At 44.1% G+C, this 18,330-nt stretch overlaps 1 protein-coding gene across 1 annotated transcript in view; it reads left to right on the top strand.

Moving 5' to 3' along the window:
* Positions 1–1,995: 1,995 nt before the first annotated feature.
* Positions 1,996–18,330, top strand: part of ALK (ALK receptor tyrosine kinase) — a 769,970-nt gene continuing 753,635 nt past the window's right edge. The window contains exon 1 of the mRNA XM_004452341.3: positions 1,996–3,597. Within this exon, the coding sequence (XP_004452398.2) occupies positions 2,934–3,597 (664 nt within the window). The 5' untranslated portion in view covers positions 1,996–2,933. The remainder of the gene's footprint in view (positions 3,598–18,330) is intronic.

The following is an 18,330-nucleotide window of genomic DNA, read 5'->3' on the forward strand; positions in this document are numbered from 1 at the left end:
TTATTTTGAAATACTCTGGCACATAATAAATGCACCAGATGTGTTAGCTATCCTGGCTAATTTTTCTCCACTCCCCTCACCCTTCCTTGCTCTTTACTTCCCTTCCCCCATTCCCTAGTTGGCAATGACGTAGGGCAGGGGTGTCAGAATTACAGCTGTAGGTGTAAGGAAAAGGACTGATTTGTCCCAGCAGGATGTGTAAATTTTGGAGGGAAATATTCACTGGTTTGAATCTGAATGCTCTTTGACCTTGGGTGAATTATTTTGCCTCTGAGCCTTCACTGTTTTGTCTCTGTAGTGGAAATAATAGCATATTTAGTGGCCAAAAGGCTACTGTGCGGTGTGATACACATATAAACATCTACAGATGCATATGTAAGGTGTCTGATAGATTCTATAAATGTTCATTTCTATCTCCTTTCTAAAATTATCTAAAGAAAAGAGAAGCGAAATCTTTTAGATTCACAGTGATTTAATGAATTTGTCACTTCCTTGGGCAAACTTGGGAGGACCTATAAAATTCCATAACTGATTGAGGCCCCTGTGTCCACAAGGTACAAAAGTTAAGGTCAGGGGCATTCTGGGGAGATGTTAAACCCTGGCATCTCCTCTGGAGTTTCAAGTCTCTGCAGCCCCCTAGTGGCCACTGACAGCGGCGGAGACTTCGTAGTTGATGAACAAATTGCTCGTCAACTTGCCTTTGGACAGAATTATATAGCGATATTAGGGACGGTGGATGGCGTGGCGGAAGGGCCCGCATTTTAGTCCTTTCTCCCTTTCAAGTGGAGAAGTGTGCTTCCACCAGTGGGCACGCTGGCAAAATCTGATGAAAATCCAAACTTGTATGCACATACCAGCTTTAGCTTCCCCAACCTTTCCCTCTTTCTCTTTCTCCTTCCTTTCTCCTTGGGTCAGATAATTCTTGACCTTAAACCTGTAAAATCAGTGCACAAGGCCTGGGAACCAGCTTTAGAGGAGAATTCGTGTGAACCAAAGATCATGGTCTTGTCTTTGGTTCTAGTGAACCACTTTGGGAGAAGGGAGGGAAAGGTAGACCCGAGGTATTATATTTTGGAGGTTTGTAAGAAAATAAAAAATAAAAAAAGGCCTGGAGCTCTGAACTCTCACTTCCAAGGCTTGGCATAGAGCGTCGGATCCCTATTCCTTCTAGCAAGGTCACCGCTACATCTTCCCAGCTCATTATTCACGGAGGGGCATGGCAGGCATAGGAGCGGTTAAGGGCAGCGGGTAAGGGTTAGGGAGTCAAATAAGCTCACTGCGACTCAGTTTCCTCCTCTGTAAAACTGGAATTAAAATGTTTGCCTTGCAGGGAGGAGAGGAGATGCCCATTTTCAGTATCCTTGTGAGACAATGCGGGGTGACCGATGGAAAGTCTGAAATTTATTTGTTGTAGCTGAAGAGCAGCTCTGAGCCACCCCCATCGCGGGATCTGCCAACTCTGTCTGCGAGGACAGCAGGACCTCCAGGTTCCCAGGTGTGCGTTCAAATACCGGAAGGATCAGAGAAGACTTTGTCTCAGGTCCCCAATTCAAGCTGGTTTCGGGTTTAGTCAGGTCGCGCTGCCACCTTCCTCTCTCCCCTCCCCTGCAGTGTTACACCGTAACCTGCTTTTCAGAAATCGGACCCGTTTAATCTCTTAAATGCGTAATTAGGGAGAGTGCTTGATTGCAAAGGCTTCTTCCAGTTCTCCCGTTTGTCCAAAACACGCCCCTGACTCTTCACACAGCCGAGGAACAGAGCTGGAGTCAGGAGTGGGGGAAGGAAGGCGAGAGCAGGCACCAGGAGCCGGGCGGGAGGCGGGGGAGGGCTCTGGGCTTTTCTCAATGAACGCCGAGGCCGCCGCAGATTTGCATAGAAGTCGACCTTGCCGTGCCATTGGCCGGCGGGCGGGGGCGGGGGCGGAGCGAGGCGGGCGGGCGCGCGAGCCCCGCCCCCGCGCGGCCCCGCCCCCTCCCGGCGCGCGCTCGCGCCTCCAGCTGCAAGTGGCGGGCACCGGGGCAGAAGCGACCCAGCGGCTCCGCGGGCGGCGGGCGTAGCAGCTGGCGCCTCCCGCTGCCGCTCTGGGGAGGGCCGCGGGGCACCTCCGGCCGGCCACCCGCAGCCGCCGAGGTGCCGACGGGTGAGGAGGGGGCCGCGAGATTTCGGGCTCCCCTCCCCTGAATGCTTGCGCTCGGCTGCCGCCGCCGGGGCCGCTTCGGTGGCGTTGAACTCCGCGCAGCCGAGGCGCGGGCGGGGAGCGAGGGCGCTGCAAACTTATGCCCGGGCTCCCCGAGCCTTCGCTCCGCAGCGCGGGGGCTCGGGTTCAGGTCTACGAGTTCAGCGGACCGCGCAGCCCGGGGACGTCCCGCGGAGAAGGGTCGCCTGACGGTGAGCGAGAAAGCAGCCCCCGCCCTCGGTGCCCGCCCTGACGAGGGGACCGAAGCGCGGGGCACCGATAGCCGCGCAGGGGACGCCCAGGGCAGCGGGCACCAGCTCGGAGCCCCCGTTCCCGGCCCGGGAAGTTGCTGAGGACTGGGGGCCGCCTGGAGAGCGGACAGACCCAACTGGCTGCGAGGACAGAAGAGGACGGCGCCTAACTGTCGCCCCCCTTCAACCTTAGTTTCCTCTCCGGCGCGCCTGGAGCTGCAGACGGGGGGGGGGCGCGGCACTGGCGTAGCGCGCGCCCCTCGGGATCCCAGCTGCTCAGGGTCTCTGAGCTTCTGGCCTCGTTCCCCCCAAACTCCTGCTCGCATCCTGGGAGTTGAGGGAAAGCGAGAGGATCGAGCGCACGCCCAATCACTCGGAGGTCAGGTGGCAGAAGCCAGTCAAGACCAAGTCCTGCTCGGAGCCTTTACCCCTTTGGGGGGGAGTGAAGGGCGAGGCTGGGCCCCGGAGAGTCGGGAAACAAGTACCAGCAGCCCTCCTCTGGCGGGATGGGAGCCATCGAGCTTTTGTGGCTGCTGCTGCCGCTTTCAGCAGCAGCCTCTGGCTCCGGCACCGGCCAGGGCGCGGGCCCACCGGCCATGGGGGCGCCGGGGCAGCCCCGGGAGCCGCTCAGCTACTCGCGCCTGCAGAGGAAGAGCCTGGCGGTGGACTTCGTGGTGCCCTCGCTCTTCCGTGTCTACACCCGGGACCTGCTGCTGCCGCCGCCGACGTCCTCCGCGGAGCCGACGGCTGGTCGGCCGGAGGCGCGCGGCTCGCTGGCGCTTGACTGCGCGCCGCTGCTTCGGCTGCTGGGGCCGCCGCCCGGGAGCTCCTGGCAGGTAGACGGCAGCTCGCCGGCCCCGACCCGGACGCTGTCCAGGGTGCTGAAGGGTGGTTCGGTGCGCAAGCTCCGGCGCGCCAAGCAGCTGGTGCTGGAGCTGGGCGAGGAAGCGATCCTTGAGGGCTGCGCCGGGGCCCCGGAGGTGGCGGCTGCCGGGCTGCTTCAGTTCAACCTCAGCGAGCTGTTCAGCTGGTGGATTCACCACGGGGAAGGGCGGCTGCGGATCCGCCTGATGCCCGAGAAGAAGGCGTCGGAAGTGGGCAGAGAAGGAAGGCTGTCCGCGGCCATCCGTGCCTCCCAGCCCCGCCTTCTCTTCCAGATCATTCGAATTGGTGAGCAGTTCCCGCCTGAGCGTGTCGGCGGCATTTTTTTTTTTTTGGCACGATTTGCAACCACTATTAACTAACTCCTTTTTCCAAAACCTCAGTCTCTGGTTCTTAGCTCTCTTTCCTCCTCCCGCAGACCTCCTCACCCAGATAGACTGTTTTCTGATGTTCTCCGTGAACGCAGTCACTCCCTAAGGGCTTTCCTTCTTCTTTAGCAACCAAGTTTGGAGAAAAGTTTCCTGCTTTTCCCAACTTACACACCTTCTGAGCCAACATTGGATATCCTTCCTTCTCGGCCCCTGGGATGGTTGCAATACCCTTTTAGTGCTAGGTTCCAAGCTTAGTTCTAGATCTCAAAACTCTTGCCCTTCTCCACCACCACTTGTCCTTCTTCCTGGCAACCACAGTTTATGGGAATATGCTATACTTTTCCAGGCATTATAGAATTCCTCTTCATATTATTGAATCCTACTAAACTGTTGGCCCAGATTTTGTAATACCCAAAGATTGGCTCTTCTGTTTTGGTTCATTCTTCTCCTTCTGTCCTCTAACTGGCTATCCATTCTTACATTCTTGTTCTTCCTTTTAGATATTGCTAGGAGGACCCCAGAGGAACTAAGGGACAGGGAACAGGAGGTAGATGTGGAGAGAGGGGCGAAAGCTGCCAAGATTGTCTGGGTTTGGAGGAGTCGCTGTGGGGCAAAGGAGTGACAATAGTTGGTTTCCTTGCCTTTACCCCCCGCCCCTGTTTTCCCTCTGATTATTAGCTTGAACATCTGCAGCAGCAGCTCTCCCTGACAATCTATGGCAGGCCTGTTTCACTGCAGACCTCACTGCTGGAGACTCCTGAGATGAGAGTTCTGTTTCATTTACTCCCTCATTTTCACTGAGTGTGTGTGGGAGGGAGGGGGGTGTAGGAACTTCTAACTCTTCCCAGAGTATCTTTTGACTGAAAAACCAGGTGGTTCTGAATGGATGTTTCTCTTGTAAGACCACTGAGTGAATAAAATATACAATGTGAATGAATGAAAAAATACAGAAAAGAAATCATGCCATTTACACTAATTCCATTGAGCAAACCCAGCTTCTTTTCCATCACTTTCATTGTTAGAAATAAATGAAGTTCTTATGCTCCACTGCTTACTAATGTCCCATATTAATTGGATGGAAAGCATTGGAAAAGGCCCATTGTAGAGCTACAAGTATCTCCCATGCTTGTCCTGACACATACACAAGCTCATACACATATCTAATAATCTCATGTGGCAGGGATGTTCAGAAGCTGAGATTCCCCAGTGTTGCATAGAAAACACACTGGTATGTGTCTTTAAGGAAAACAGAGTCTGGATGTTTATGTCTGCATTGCCATTAATGGCATTGGAACCTAAAATGATCCCTTTGTGTTCCATGCTGGAATGTGCAGTTTATGATAAGAGGTAAGACCTGGTAAGTTTGATAGTGCTTTTTTTGGACTGTGATGGGAAACCAATACTGTTGTCTCACCAAAGATACTTTCATAAAGAACAGCTGGGTTTTACTGTCATTGTGACTTCTGTGCTTTATATATGGAGCATTCTTTTTTAGTAATGGGTATACAAGTGGGTTCTCTGAAAATGCAGATTTTCTTCCACTTTCATACTCATGAAGATCTCTGGAGCCTTCCCATCATCTCTTAAATGACCATAGATCCCAGAAGTCTGTATCAGTGCTGTGAGATGCTGAGGATCCTTTCTACAGCCCAAACTGTCTGCTATAAACAGGCAGGCCCTGCATGAAGCCATCAATGGGTGTCTCTGAAGAGCCACATGCTTAATACATTTAAAGAATAGGCTCCAGTCAAGCCCTAGTTAAGAAGTCAGGGCCACTAAGTGGGGGAGTTACATGTAGAATGGAGTGCACTCCAAGAGCTGCTCTGCTACTGGCAAGAGGGAAGCACTGTGAGCGTCCCACATTCTTCCTCAGCATTGCAGTCCACTTGGCAGCTGGACCAAGTCCTTATGCATCATTTGACACATCTAGCAGAGCTGGATTCAGAAGGAGCCAGAATTCTGCCATTAAAAGGCTAGACATTTTGGCCAAACATGTTTCAACAGGATTGGGATCAAATGATTATTGATGGGATCAAATAAGACACTAAGTGTAACTGGATGAGCTCCCCATGACCTTCAGAGAGACAGGCAGCTTATTGAAAAGCACTTTCGAGCCTCATGGTGATCACACTTGGAACAGGCTGGATTCCCCTGTCTCTGAGGACATATGCTGTCTGCAGTTAGGCAGCTGGCCATGCAGGCCTGGTCTCTTGCCTTACCACTGCCTCTCCAGCCTGATTCCGATACAATCTCCACTGCAGACCTCCCCATGGAGTAGACACACCCTGCTGAATCATGTTTCATGTTTGGGCCAGCATATATCATTGTGGTTCCATTCATTTTCTGGTATGAAAGAAAATTTAAGCTTAGGTTCTGCCACTTGGATTGATTTTGCTATCTATCATGTTTGGGGAAAATGGTTTTATTCTTTTTATATAGGCCCTGATTTATAGAAAAAGCATTTAACTCTTCAATGACATGGGATTTCAATTGTATAAAGGGAAGGTGGGCACAACCCAGCTCATTTCTCCCTGCTCCTGGCCTAGAGTGCATGATCCTGATGATGGGGTGATTTGTGAGAGAGGAAGGAGGATATGACTGTTTTGCCAACCCTTCCCTTATGGTGAGGGGCCTGGAACAGCCCATTTGTCTCAGGCTAAAGATCACTTCCCAAATCTGATCAGGTCCATGACTGGAGATGTGGTAAAATGGAAAAGCACTGCCAAGACAAAGCAATACTTTCATATTGCTTTTGTTTTGGAATGTCTGAAAAGACAAAAAGATATCTGAGAGTCCTTGTAACATACTCATAGTTTTCCTTTCTGGGTTACTTTGAATTCATAAATGGGATCAGTGTTTTAAGGTCTAAGGCAGTTCCCCAAAGCACCCATTCTTGGAGAAGAAGTAGAGAGGCAGTTTCTGGGACTGTGTGAATAGGGATGCTCCTTTGTGGGGCAGTTCAAATCTCTGGAGGGTAGCACGTTACTCTCAGCTCCAGTTTGTGTCCTGTTTTGTAGGACTTTTGAGTTCTTGCTTCTCCTATCCCCCAGGCAGAAATCTGGATGAAGATGACCTGTGACAGGATGGCCTATTTCCCTCTTAGCACCCCGCCCTCTACTCCAGGAAAGGGTATATATGATTTGGGACTTTCCATGTGCTCTGGAGAGGACTGAGCAATTTAGAGTAGATATATACAATGCAATATGCCTGACCTTTGACCCCACATATTTTTTAGTCCCTTCCCAATTCATTTCTGGAGAGAGCAGAGAGAGCAAGGGATGATAGAAGGGGAAATTGCAGCTCCCAGAAGGGATATCAGTTATTGTAGGTGAATTGGAAGAGTTGGACCTAATCCAGAGAAGAGCAGAGCACTGATTTAAGAGTTGAAGGGACTGATTTATGATGAAAGATGAAAAGAATTAAATATATATGGCTGGGCTAAGTGGCGATGAAGGGAAAGCCATGGTAACAATCTACAAATCTCTAAGGAGAGAGTCAGTGAAGGAGAGGAGTTATTTCTTGTGCCCCATAGATGTAATAGGATGAGACTTGCAGAAGGAAACTTTAGGTTGGATACCAGGGAAATGTTCTTATTTTCTGAAATTGATATGCCTCTGACTATGGTATGGAATTCCAAGGGAGCAGGGATCAGGGTGAGATGTGGGTCAGACAAGCACAGCATTCATAATTAATCTGTTCTATATTTTCAAATGTGGAGAAACCGCAACAGGCAGGAGAGCTGGAATGGGGACTGGCAGTAGGAAACAGGATCTCTTTGGCTACAACTCCTGAGAGCTTTGGGCTTTACCGTTTCCAGGGGAAAAGAAAATAATTGCTTATATACCTTTGAAGTTGGTGGGAAGAGCTTGCAAGAAGATTGCTAGTGAAAAGAATATTTTGAAATTACTGAGCTTATTCTTCTCCACCCCATATTAAACGTAGAGTGTTTCTCCTGGGTGCCTTATATTGTCTGTATATCCATGGGGGAAGGCACAAACTCCAGTGTGTTATGCCTCTAAGACACAGCTACAGGTGTGTGCGACAGCAAGTCACTGGGCAGGGTAGCAGGTGACCTGGGTCTTGAGAAGACGTGGTCAGGTCTAGATTTGGTGAGCCTCTGTTGGCTACCTGGAAACCATTTGAAATGCTGAGAATTTATATAACTATTTGAAAAACAAAATTGATGCATATCCAATTGAACATTTCACAAATTAAAAAAAAATTGTCCATGAGGGGTTTGGGTGTGGGATGTGGGAGGAGAGTGTGATCACTAATAAAAATGAATGTCTTCATTAGGAGGTTGACCTGCTGAGGGTCAGGAGGGACTGACCTGTGGGTGGGAGGAGAAGAGAGAGAGAGAGTTGGGTCAGGACAAGTTGTAGTACCCTGCCATGGTATTTCTACCTGACCACCTTACTTTGTGGGAATTTTCCCAGTGTGACTTGTAAAGAACATTTTGCCATCCTTTATAACCATTATTAGTGTCCCATTGCAGTTGCGTGAGACTTTGCAATGCATGAAGCATGATCACATTTTTTGCTTTAGCAATCCTGTATAGTAGGTAGGACAAGTATTTGCTTTATTTTACAAATGGAGTAACTAGAATCCAGATGTTGATAACACTTTCAGGGTCACACAGGTAGAAAGTGGTAGACTTGGAAACTTTCATTTATGTGTTGAAAAGTTATGGGATGCTAGATGCCATGTTAGGCACTGATTAGAACCACATCTCTCTTTGCTTAGAATCAGGGCTCTTTCCACTAAGGAAGCCCTTCCAAGGTACAGATTAAAAACCAAGACATTTATGTAGATGAAAACCTTTACATTATCCCTATCAGAAGATAATTGAACAAGTATTTGGTGAACAAATATCTGGTGAGCCATGGCCTTGGAAAAGTTCCTTAAAATCTTGGAGGCTCAGTTTCATCATTAGAAGATGAAACTACTAATTTCTATCTCAAGATGTTGTCATGAACATGAAATGAGATAATGCATGTAAAGCTTTAACCCAGTGCCTGGCAAACAATAACGTGCACCACCAAAACAAACTATTATCTTTCTTTTTTTTCACTAGCAGCAGCAACACCCAAGGCCTCTGGTCGTGCGGGTTGTACACTCTAAAATTCCAAGGGTTCCATATACATTTTAGTCTATGTGCATAGTGCCATCTGGAGTTGTGCAGTCCATATGTATGTCCATATGTGGCAACTCTGGCAGTGGCAATTGTGATACTGTGGATTCCTAATGCAACTAGCTTCTAACTCCCAAGAGATGAGAAGTGGGAACAAAGTGCAATGACGAGTGTGGCTGGGGTGGTAGTTTCTGCTGTCTCATCATAAAAGGCTCTGTCTTTCCCAGAAATGTGAATGAGAAGGGAGATTTAGGTGTGGTACTCTACTTCCTCTCCATCAACTAGTATTCTCTTGTAGGTCTTCTGACTTTGGATTCAGTCCAAAGATTCAAATAGCACATTCACCATACAGTTCATTTTTGCTTTCTGCAGAAAGAAACCAAGCCCTAACTTTGTGGAAGTGTGAAAGCGAGAGCAGTGGTCAGGTTGTGGTTCTCCTTTAACTGGGACTGATCTGTCTCACCCAAGCCCTGCTCATGCCCAGACAGGTGCTGGGCCGCCATCCTCTGATAACTCGTTTATTGTAATTAGCTGAAACTGTGTCCTTCCCTTTCATTTTCAGTCCTCGCCACTCATTGCCAAGTGGAGGGCACAGAGAGAAATGTTAAGTATCAATGGGTAATTGATAGGCACCCATTAAGAGCAGTCAAACCTTTGCGAGTCCATGGCGACATATAATGTAGGGACTTGCGTGAGAGGCTACCTCGAGAAAGTGCCTCTGTTTAAAAGCGTCTCTTGAGTATTCATACAGCATTTGTAGATAGTGGTTTTTATGAGCCGTGGTGAGCCATTGTCTTCAAAGAACACACATGGACATCATCTCTTCCTGGGGGAAGATGGAGACTAGGGTGTGTTGAAGAGGATGGTTGTAGGTGCAGGGATCACGTGAAGAGAGCCGAGCATAAAACTCTGAAGGAGGCCTGCGGGTGCTTTCTCCCTTAGCATTGTTGTCCTCCAGTCTAGGGTGCGACCAACGTTTCTTAACCCACTGATAACCTGGACTCTTTCACACAGGCCATGGTATGTGGGGATACAGTTAAAAGAGAGTGTTGCCCTGGTGATGAGGGATCCCAGAACCCTTTTTGGATTTCTGGGAAGAACACTTTTTTTTTTCCAGCCGGGCTGTTCTGAAACTGGGTCCTTTCCCAGGGAAATCCTACCTGATTCACTAGGTGACATAATGTAGGCATTACAGAGTATGGGAGGCCCCAGAAGAGAGCTCCTTTGGAGATGGATACACCAACCATTGGGCTAATTAAGAAGCTTTGTTCCTTGAACGTTACACTTCTGGCTAATAACAACAAGTTCATGGAGAGGTAGGCAGTCAGCTCTTCCCTGGAGTAGGGAAAAGGCTAAAGGGGAGACATGAAAAAAGTTTGAGCTCAGAGGACAAATGAAATCTAGTCAGGCTTAAGGGAAATCAGGAAACTAGCCAAAGGAAATCAAAAGGAACATTTAAACCATTGAATACATGTTTCTTTTCTTCCTATTTTTCTTCCATTCAGTTTTCGTTGGAAGCATGGCGCGGACTCTGTTATTAACCCTTGCCACATTCTCAGTCCGGAAAATTAAAGCATGTGTGCCGGTGGTGGAAAGAACACTAGATTAGAAGCTAGAAGCTTGAGAGTCTACTCTGGTTATTTACCTTTTATTAGCTTTGGAGCTCTGGGCAACTTCCTTAAACTCACTGAGACTCTGGATCTTTATTCCTGATGGAGAGAAGACAGATCTCCCTTGACTTCCTCATGGAGTCATTATGAACATCATATGAGGTAATCTATGTGGAAAGCTCCAGTTTTGATTATTCAGAAGTAAATACGTAAGGTAGTAGCAAACTGAATGTACTAAAAAGCGCTGTGATTCTAAATTATCCATTCATGGTTTCAACCAACCCATGGCAACAGGACCCGCAGTTCAGGGCCCCAGATTTTGAGTCAGGCCTTGGGATTCTGTTAACAGCCCAGCAGCACTGAATAGAAACTGTGTGGCCCCTCTCCAGGGTTTCTCAAAATGGGGTCCTTGTACTGAAATCATCTCATCCACTCCAGACCTTACTGCAAAGGAATGTCTTGTATTGGGACATCGGAATCTATGTTTTTTTTTTTTTTTTTTGAGGTACTGGGGACTGGGGATTGAACCCAGGACCTCATATGTGGGAAGTCAGTGCTCGACCACTGAGCCACATTGGCTTTCCTGAGTTGGTTTTCTTTTTTTTTTAAATGTATTTTTTATTTCTTTTAAAAAGTATGTAGATTACACAAAATGTTACACACACACACAAATAAGGGATTCCCATATGCCCCATTCCCCACACCTCCCACCCTTCCCCACATTAATAACTTCTTTTTATTAGTGTAGTACATTCATTGCAATTGATGAACACATTTTGGAGCATTGCCACTAAGCATGGATTATAGTTTACGTTGTAGTTTACACTCTCTCCCACTCAATTCTGTAGGGTATGGCAGGATATATAATGGCCTGTATCTATTGTTGCAGTGACATTCAGGACAATTCCAAGTCCCCCATATTACACCTTTTTCCCTCTCCCTGCCTTCAGGATCTCCAGTGGCCACTGTCTCTGTGTCATTGATATAGTTTCTTCCGTTGCTGGAAACACAATAAGACTGTAGTAGAATATCAGTAAGTCCACTCTAGGCCATATTTTATTCCCCAATCCTGGGGATCCTGAGTTGGATTTATCATTTGTTTTGCTTGCTGTTTTGTCTTTGTTTTTTCAGGAGGCACTGGGTACCAAACCCAGGACCTCCCATGTGGGAGGCAGGTACTCAACTTCTGAGCCACATCTCCACCCAGGAATCTGTATTTTAATATCAGAAAATGATTTTCTTTTAATTTCAGGATGACAAGTACAATAAAGTGCACCAAAGAATTAGTCTTGGGTACAGCTTGATGACAATTTATGTATGTAGCATCTATATAAAGATACAGGATTTTTCTAGCCTCCCAGGAAGCTCACTCTGGTCTCTCTGCAGTCTGTGTCCAAACTCCACCCACAGGAACCATTCTTCCAGTTTCCAAGCCATCGATTACTTTTAGCTATTCTTGAAGTTCACATAGATGGAATCGTAGCATATGTATTCTTTTGTGTCTGCCTTTTTTTACTCCACATGATTTCTATGATATTCATCACTGTTGCTTTGTGTGGCAGCAGTCTTTCTTTTTTATTGCTGCATTGTATCCTTTGTATGAATATAATACCATTTATCCATTTTCCTGGTTGTTTTTCCTACCAAAGAGTTGGATTTGTGGGGAATCAAAAGCAAAAGAGTGTATTTCAGATAATGGATAGAATAGTCACAGATCTGGGGTTGAAGCCCTGCTGTACTATTTACTGGTGTAAGGCTACTTATTTTCTTCTCTCTGAACTTCAGTTTTCTTATGTGTAAAGTGAGAAAAAGAATACTCAACTCCTAGGGTTATTGTGAGAATTAAATGGAATAACGTATATAGTAAGCCCAGTATTCACAGTCAGTGTTCAAGTGTTAGTTTTTTTTCCCAGCTCTTGATTATATTTTTTCCCCTTGATAACAAGAATGGATGCTTCAGAAACTGTTCCTGGAGCAGAAAAGGGGAGAACCTTTTTACAAGTGAAGTAATTAAACTACAGAGGGGAAAGTAACAACCAAAGACTTTTATGAAACTTAAGTTTTCATTTTTAATAACAACACAAACATTTCTTACATTCGGATTTTAAATTAAAATGAGCTATTCAATATGTAAATCAAATAAAAGCTCTTTTGCTCTTTAAGTCTGAAGAGTTAACAAGGAGAGAACAATGTGTGGAGGGGGCATAAAAAGATGGACAGAGATACAACCACATTTACATAAAGAAGAAAACAAAAATGACTGAAAATGACAGAAACACAAGTGGAGAAACTGAGGATGGCATGGGCAAGAAGAGGCAATGGAGACAAAGAGAAGGCAGACATTATCTCCTGGACACTGAGATACATGGACATAGAGAAGGAGATCAAAACATTGAAGGAAGACAATGAAGGGGGGAGGCAGGAGGGAGAAAAAGAAAGAGAAAGGAAGAAAGGGACAAGGAAAGGGGCAAGGATAGAGAAAGGAAAGAAGGAAAAATAGGAAGATTTAAAGTTTTGGGGGAGCACGTTGGTCCTCTATTTTTGTTATAGTCTTCCATGGTGTATTAGTCAGCAAAGGGGTGCTGATGCAAAATACCAGAAATTGGTTGAATGTTGTAAAGGGTATTTTTTTTGGGGTTGGAGCTTACAGATACAGGACATAAAGCATAAGTTATTTCCCTCACCAAAGTCTATTTTCACGTGCTGGAGCAAGATGGCTGCTGACGTCTGCGAGGGTTCAGGCTTCCTGGGTTCCTCTGGGTTTAGCTCCTGTGTTTTCTCTATAAGGTCAGCTGTAGACTATGAGGCTCTCTGGACTTTGCCTCTCTCCACAAGACTACCAGCGAATGGCTCTGTCTCTTTCCCCGGGACTCCAGTTTAAGACTTCAGCATCAAGCTCCAACATCAAAACTCCAACATCAAAAACTGTCAGCTTGGTCCTTTGCCATTGTCACCCTAATGTCATGGCGCAATCGAAGCCCTAATCATAACTCAATCATGCTCAGGTACAGACCAGATTACAAACATAATCCAATGTCTATTTTTGGAATTCATAACCATATCAAACGTCTACAGATGGCCTCTGTCAAATTATGATCCGTGCATCTGGTTGCTTCTCCAAACCTTCTCCCTGCCACAGCTCAAACTAGGAAAGGGCCAAAGGGTCCTCACTCCTTCTGTAGAGGGTACCCATGAGTCATCCATTCTCTTCTTTGATTTCATGGGAAAAAAAAAAGTCCACTATAAGAGGCTTTTTGTTTTGTCTGCAGAACAGGACGGATATACAATAATCAATTATTCTGGCCTGGCAGGATTCAACCTGGTGTCAAAGCCTGCACCCTGCAGCTATGAGCAACATTATATGATGATTTTTAAAACTTTATTGATGTGTAATTCACATTACAATAAAATGTGCCCATTTTAAGTGTACAGTTTGATTCATTTTGATAAATGTTTTCACTTGTGCAACCACCCCAATTAGGATATATAGAACATTTTGGTGAACCCCTCAAATATTCCAGGGGACCTATTGCAGTGAACCCCCTATTCTTCTTGCTCTGGGAAACTTCTGATTTGATTTCTATCACAATAGATTAGTTTTGCTGTTCAGGAGTTTCCTATAAATGGAATTGTACGATTGTATATTCTTTTGTTTCTGTCTTTGTTCACTCAGAATCGTGTTTTTGAGATTTATCCATGCTGTTGTATATATTTTTAGTTTGTTTCTTCTCATTGCTGAATAGTATTTCCATTATATGAATATACCATAATTTGTTTATGCGGTTATCTGCTGATGGATATTTAGGTTGTTTCTAGTTTGAGGTTTCATGAATAAAGCTGTTTATGAACATTTTGTGTACAAGTCACTCTGTGTACACATATTGTCAACTCTGTCCTTGTGCAATTGTGGGGTCATATAGATGTATATTTAACTTTCTAAGAAACTGCCAAACTGTTTTTCAAAGTGGTTATATTTTGTTCCCAGTAATTTATGAAATTTCCACATCTTTGAAAATACTTGATGTTGTCAACGTGTGGTGGTATCTCAGTGTGGTTTTAATTTACTTTTCTTTAATATTGGCTATCGAATATTGCATAAGAAAGCACCCCAAAACTTAATGACCTAAAACAGGGGTTCTTAACCTTTTTTTTGTTCCGTGGATCCCTTCACCAATCAGATGAAAACCACGAACCTCTTTTCAGAACACAGCAGCAGACAGTTTTATGACACTCAACATTGGAGGTCAGAGAAAATAAAGATAATAAGTTGAGTTTTTTCAATTCAAGCTCACAGGCCCCTTGAAATTTTTCCACACACCACTTGAGGGTCCATGGACCCCTGATTAAGAACCCTTGGCCTAGGGAAGTGGATTTGGCTCAACTGATAGAGCGTCCGCCTACCACATGGGAGACCCTGGGTTTGAACCGTGTGGTGAGCTGGCCCATGTGCAGTGCGGATGCGCGCAAGGAGTGCTGTGGCATGCAGGGGTGTCCCCCGCATAGGGGAGCCCATGTGCAAGGTTTGCACCCTGTAAGGAGAGCTGCCCCACACCAAAGAAGCACATCCTGCCCAGGAGTGGTGCCGCACACACAGAGAGCTGACACAGCAAGATGGCGCAACAAAAAGTGACACATTCCCAGTGCCGCTGACAAGAATCCAAGTGGACATAGAAGAACACACACTGCAAATGGACACAGAGAACAGACAGTGGGGGAGGGGGGGTAGGGAGGAAGGGGAGAGAAAGAAAAAAATCTTTAAAAAAAAGAACCCTTGGCATAAAATAACAATAATTATTTATTATCTTTCATGATTTCTCTGAGGTAGGGATTTGGGAACAGCTTGGCTGGGTGGTTTTTGTTTGGAGGCAGATGCCAGCCAAGAATGCCGTGGTCTTAAGGCTTGATGGGGGCTACAAGATCACTTAAAAGGGGCTCCCTCAGAGAGAGCATATATTGAGATGATCATATGGTTTTTCCTTTGTATCCTGTAAGTATGATAAGTTACATTGTTTGACTTTTGAATGTTTAATTAACTTTACATTCTCAGGGTACTCCACATGCTCATGGCATATTATCCTTTCTACATATTGCTGGATCAACTCACTACTACCATGTTGAGGACTTTTACATCTATGTACATTACCTATACATAGATGCATGAAGTTTTCTTTCCTTATCTTTGCCTGGTTTTAGGAGCAGAGTAATACTGGTAGTGTAAAGTGAGTTGGGAAGTTCTCCCTCTTCTTCAGTTTTTTTCTGGAAGATTGTGTAGAATTGGAATTTTTTCTTTCTTGAATTTTTGTTTAGGAGGCTGCTACTGAAGCCATCTTGATATATCCTTTGTTGGGAAGTTTTTAACTACTAATTTTATTTCTTTAGTAATTATAGGATTGTTCATATTATCTATTTCTTCTTGAGTGACCTTTCACTGGTTGTATCTTTCCAGAAATTGGAAGTAAAGTTGTTCATTATATTCCCTTATTATTTTTTAGGTATGTCGAATCAGTAGATGTTCTCATTTTCGTGCTTGATATTGGTAGCTTGCATCAACTCTCTTTTGTTTGTGATTATTATGGCTGTAGGTTTACCAATTTTATTGATCTTTTCAATTTTATTGATCTTTTCGATATCACTTTTAGTGATATTGATTTCCTCTGTAAATTTTCTGATTTTAGTTGCATTGCTTTCTGTGCTTATTTTATTATTATATTTCCCTCATATTGTTTGCTTTGGGTATAATTTGCTCTTATTTCTAATTTCTTCAAATGGAAACTTAAAAGATCATTGATTTGAGATCTTCTTTCCTTTCTAATATAGCATATAATGATATACATTCCCTCTAATTTTAGCTGCATCTCACAAATTTTACATTATATTTTCATATTCATTCAGTTTAAAATGTTTTATTACTTTCCATTTGACTTCTTTGATCCATGGATTATTTAAAGTATGTTGTTTTATTTCCAGACATTTGGGGGAATTTCCAGATATCTTTCTTATACTGATTTCTAGTTTAATTCTGTTATGTCTGAGAACATACTTAGTTTGATTTAAATTATTTAAAGGTTGTTGAGGTGTGTTATTGCTCAGAAAATGTTCTATCTTGCTGAATTTGCCATGTACATTCTAAAAAGAACATGTATTCTGCTGAAGGTGGATGGAGTGCCAGTCAGTTCAATTTGGTAAATAGAGTTGCTCAGGTCTCCCTACAGATTTTCTATGTGTTGTCATATAGATTACTGATAGAGGAGTGTTAAAATCTCCAAGATTTGTTTTGGCTATTTCTTCTTTCAATTCTATCAACTTTTGCTTCAAGTATTTTGAAGCTCTCTTACTAGGGCGTGCCAGTTTAGGATTGCTATGCCTAACTGATATTTGATTCCTTTATCATTATGTTATATCCTTTCTATCCATGGTAATATTCATGTTTTGAAGCTTACTTTGAATGATATTAATATAGCCTCTCCAACTTTCCTTTTTTTTTTTTTAATATTTATTTATTTTATTTCTCTCCCCTTCCCCCCCAGTTGTCTGTTCTGTGTCCATTTTGCTGCGTGTTTTTCTTTGTCCTCTTCTGTTGTTGTCAGTGGCACGGGAATCTTTCTTTCTTTTTGTTGCGTCATCTTGCTATGTCAGCTCTCCATGTGTGCGGCACCATTCCTGGGCAGGCTGCACTTTCTTTTGCGCTGGGCAGCTCTCCTTACAGGGCGCACTCCTTGCGTGTGGGGCTCCCCTATGCGGGGGACACCCCTGTGTGGCAGGGCACTCCTTGCATGCATCAGCACTGCGTGTGGGCCAGCTGCACATGGGTCAAGGAGGCCTGGGGTTTGAACCACGGACCTCCCATGTGGTAGACGGACACCCTAACCACTGGGCCAAGTCCGCTTCCCTCCAACTTTCTTATAATTAGGGCTTCCATAGTATATCTTCCCTATCATTTTACTTTTAATTTATCTATATCTTTATATTTAAAGTAGTTTTCTTATATAAAGCATATCATTAGATCTTTTTAAAACAATTCAGCCTGACAATCTTTGTCTTTTACTTGATGTGTTAGTCCACTTATATTTAATGTTATTGATATGGTTGGATTTAGGTCTTCCATTTTATTTGTTTGTTTGTTCTTCCAAGTTTTGTTTTCTTCTTTCTTCTTTCCTGACATCTTTTGGATTATTTGAATATTTTTTATATTCTAATTTTAAGTTATCTACTGGTATTTTGGCTACATCTCTTTGTATTATTATTTTAGTAGTTGCTATAGGAATTGCTATATATATATATATGTATGTAATCTTTCACAATATACTCTGAGTATTTTATTACTTCAAGTAAAATAAAATAAGCCTTACAACCATATAGGTCTTTTACCCTCCCTGACTGATGTTATACTTGTCATGTGTATTATATCTACATAATTGTAAACTAATCCAAACAATTTTATCCTTTTTTTGTTTTTTTGGTTCAGTAGTCATACATATTTTAAATAACTTAAGAGGAGAAAAGTAGTCCTTTATATTTACCCATATGTATACCATTTCCTTGCTCTTCTTTCTTCCCTGAAGTTCTAGTTTTCCCTACTCTATCATTTTCTTCACTCTGCAGAACTTCTTTTGCATTTCTTTTAGAAAATCTGCTGGCAACAGATTCTCTTAGTTTTACTTTATCTGAGATGCCCTTACTTCACCTTCATTTCTGAAAGACATTTTTTACTAGGCATAGAATTCTGAGTTGTTCTGTCAGTTCTTGAAGATTGTTGTTCCTCTGTCCTTCATAGTTTCTGATGAGTAATCTGCTACCATTTGAATTGTTGTTCCCTTTGTTTTTAAATTTTTATTATTTTTATTTATTTATCTCTCCCCACCCCTTTGTTGTTTACACTTTCTGTGTCTGTTCATCTTCTTTCTTTCTT

Source organism: Dasypus novemcinctus, chromosome 25 (genome assembly GCF_030445035.2).
Source record: "Dasypus novemcinctus isolate mDasNov1 chromosome 25, mDasNov1.1.hap2, whole genome shotgun sequence".
Lineage (NCBI taxonomy): Eukaryota > Metazoa > Chordata > Mammalia > Cingulata > Dasypodidae > Dasypus > Dasypus novemcinctus.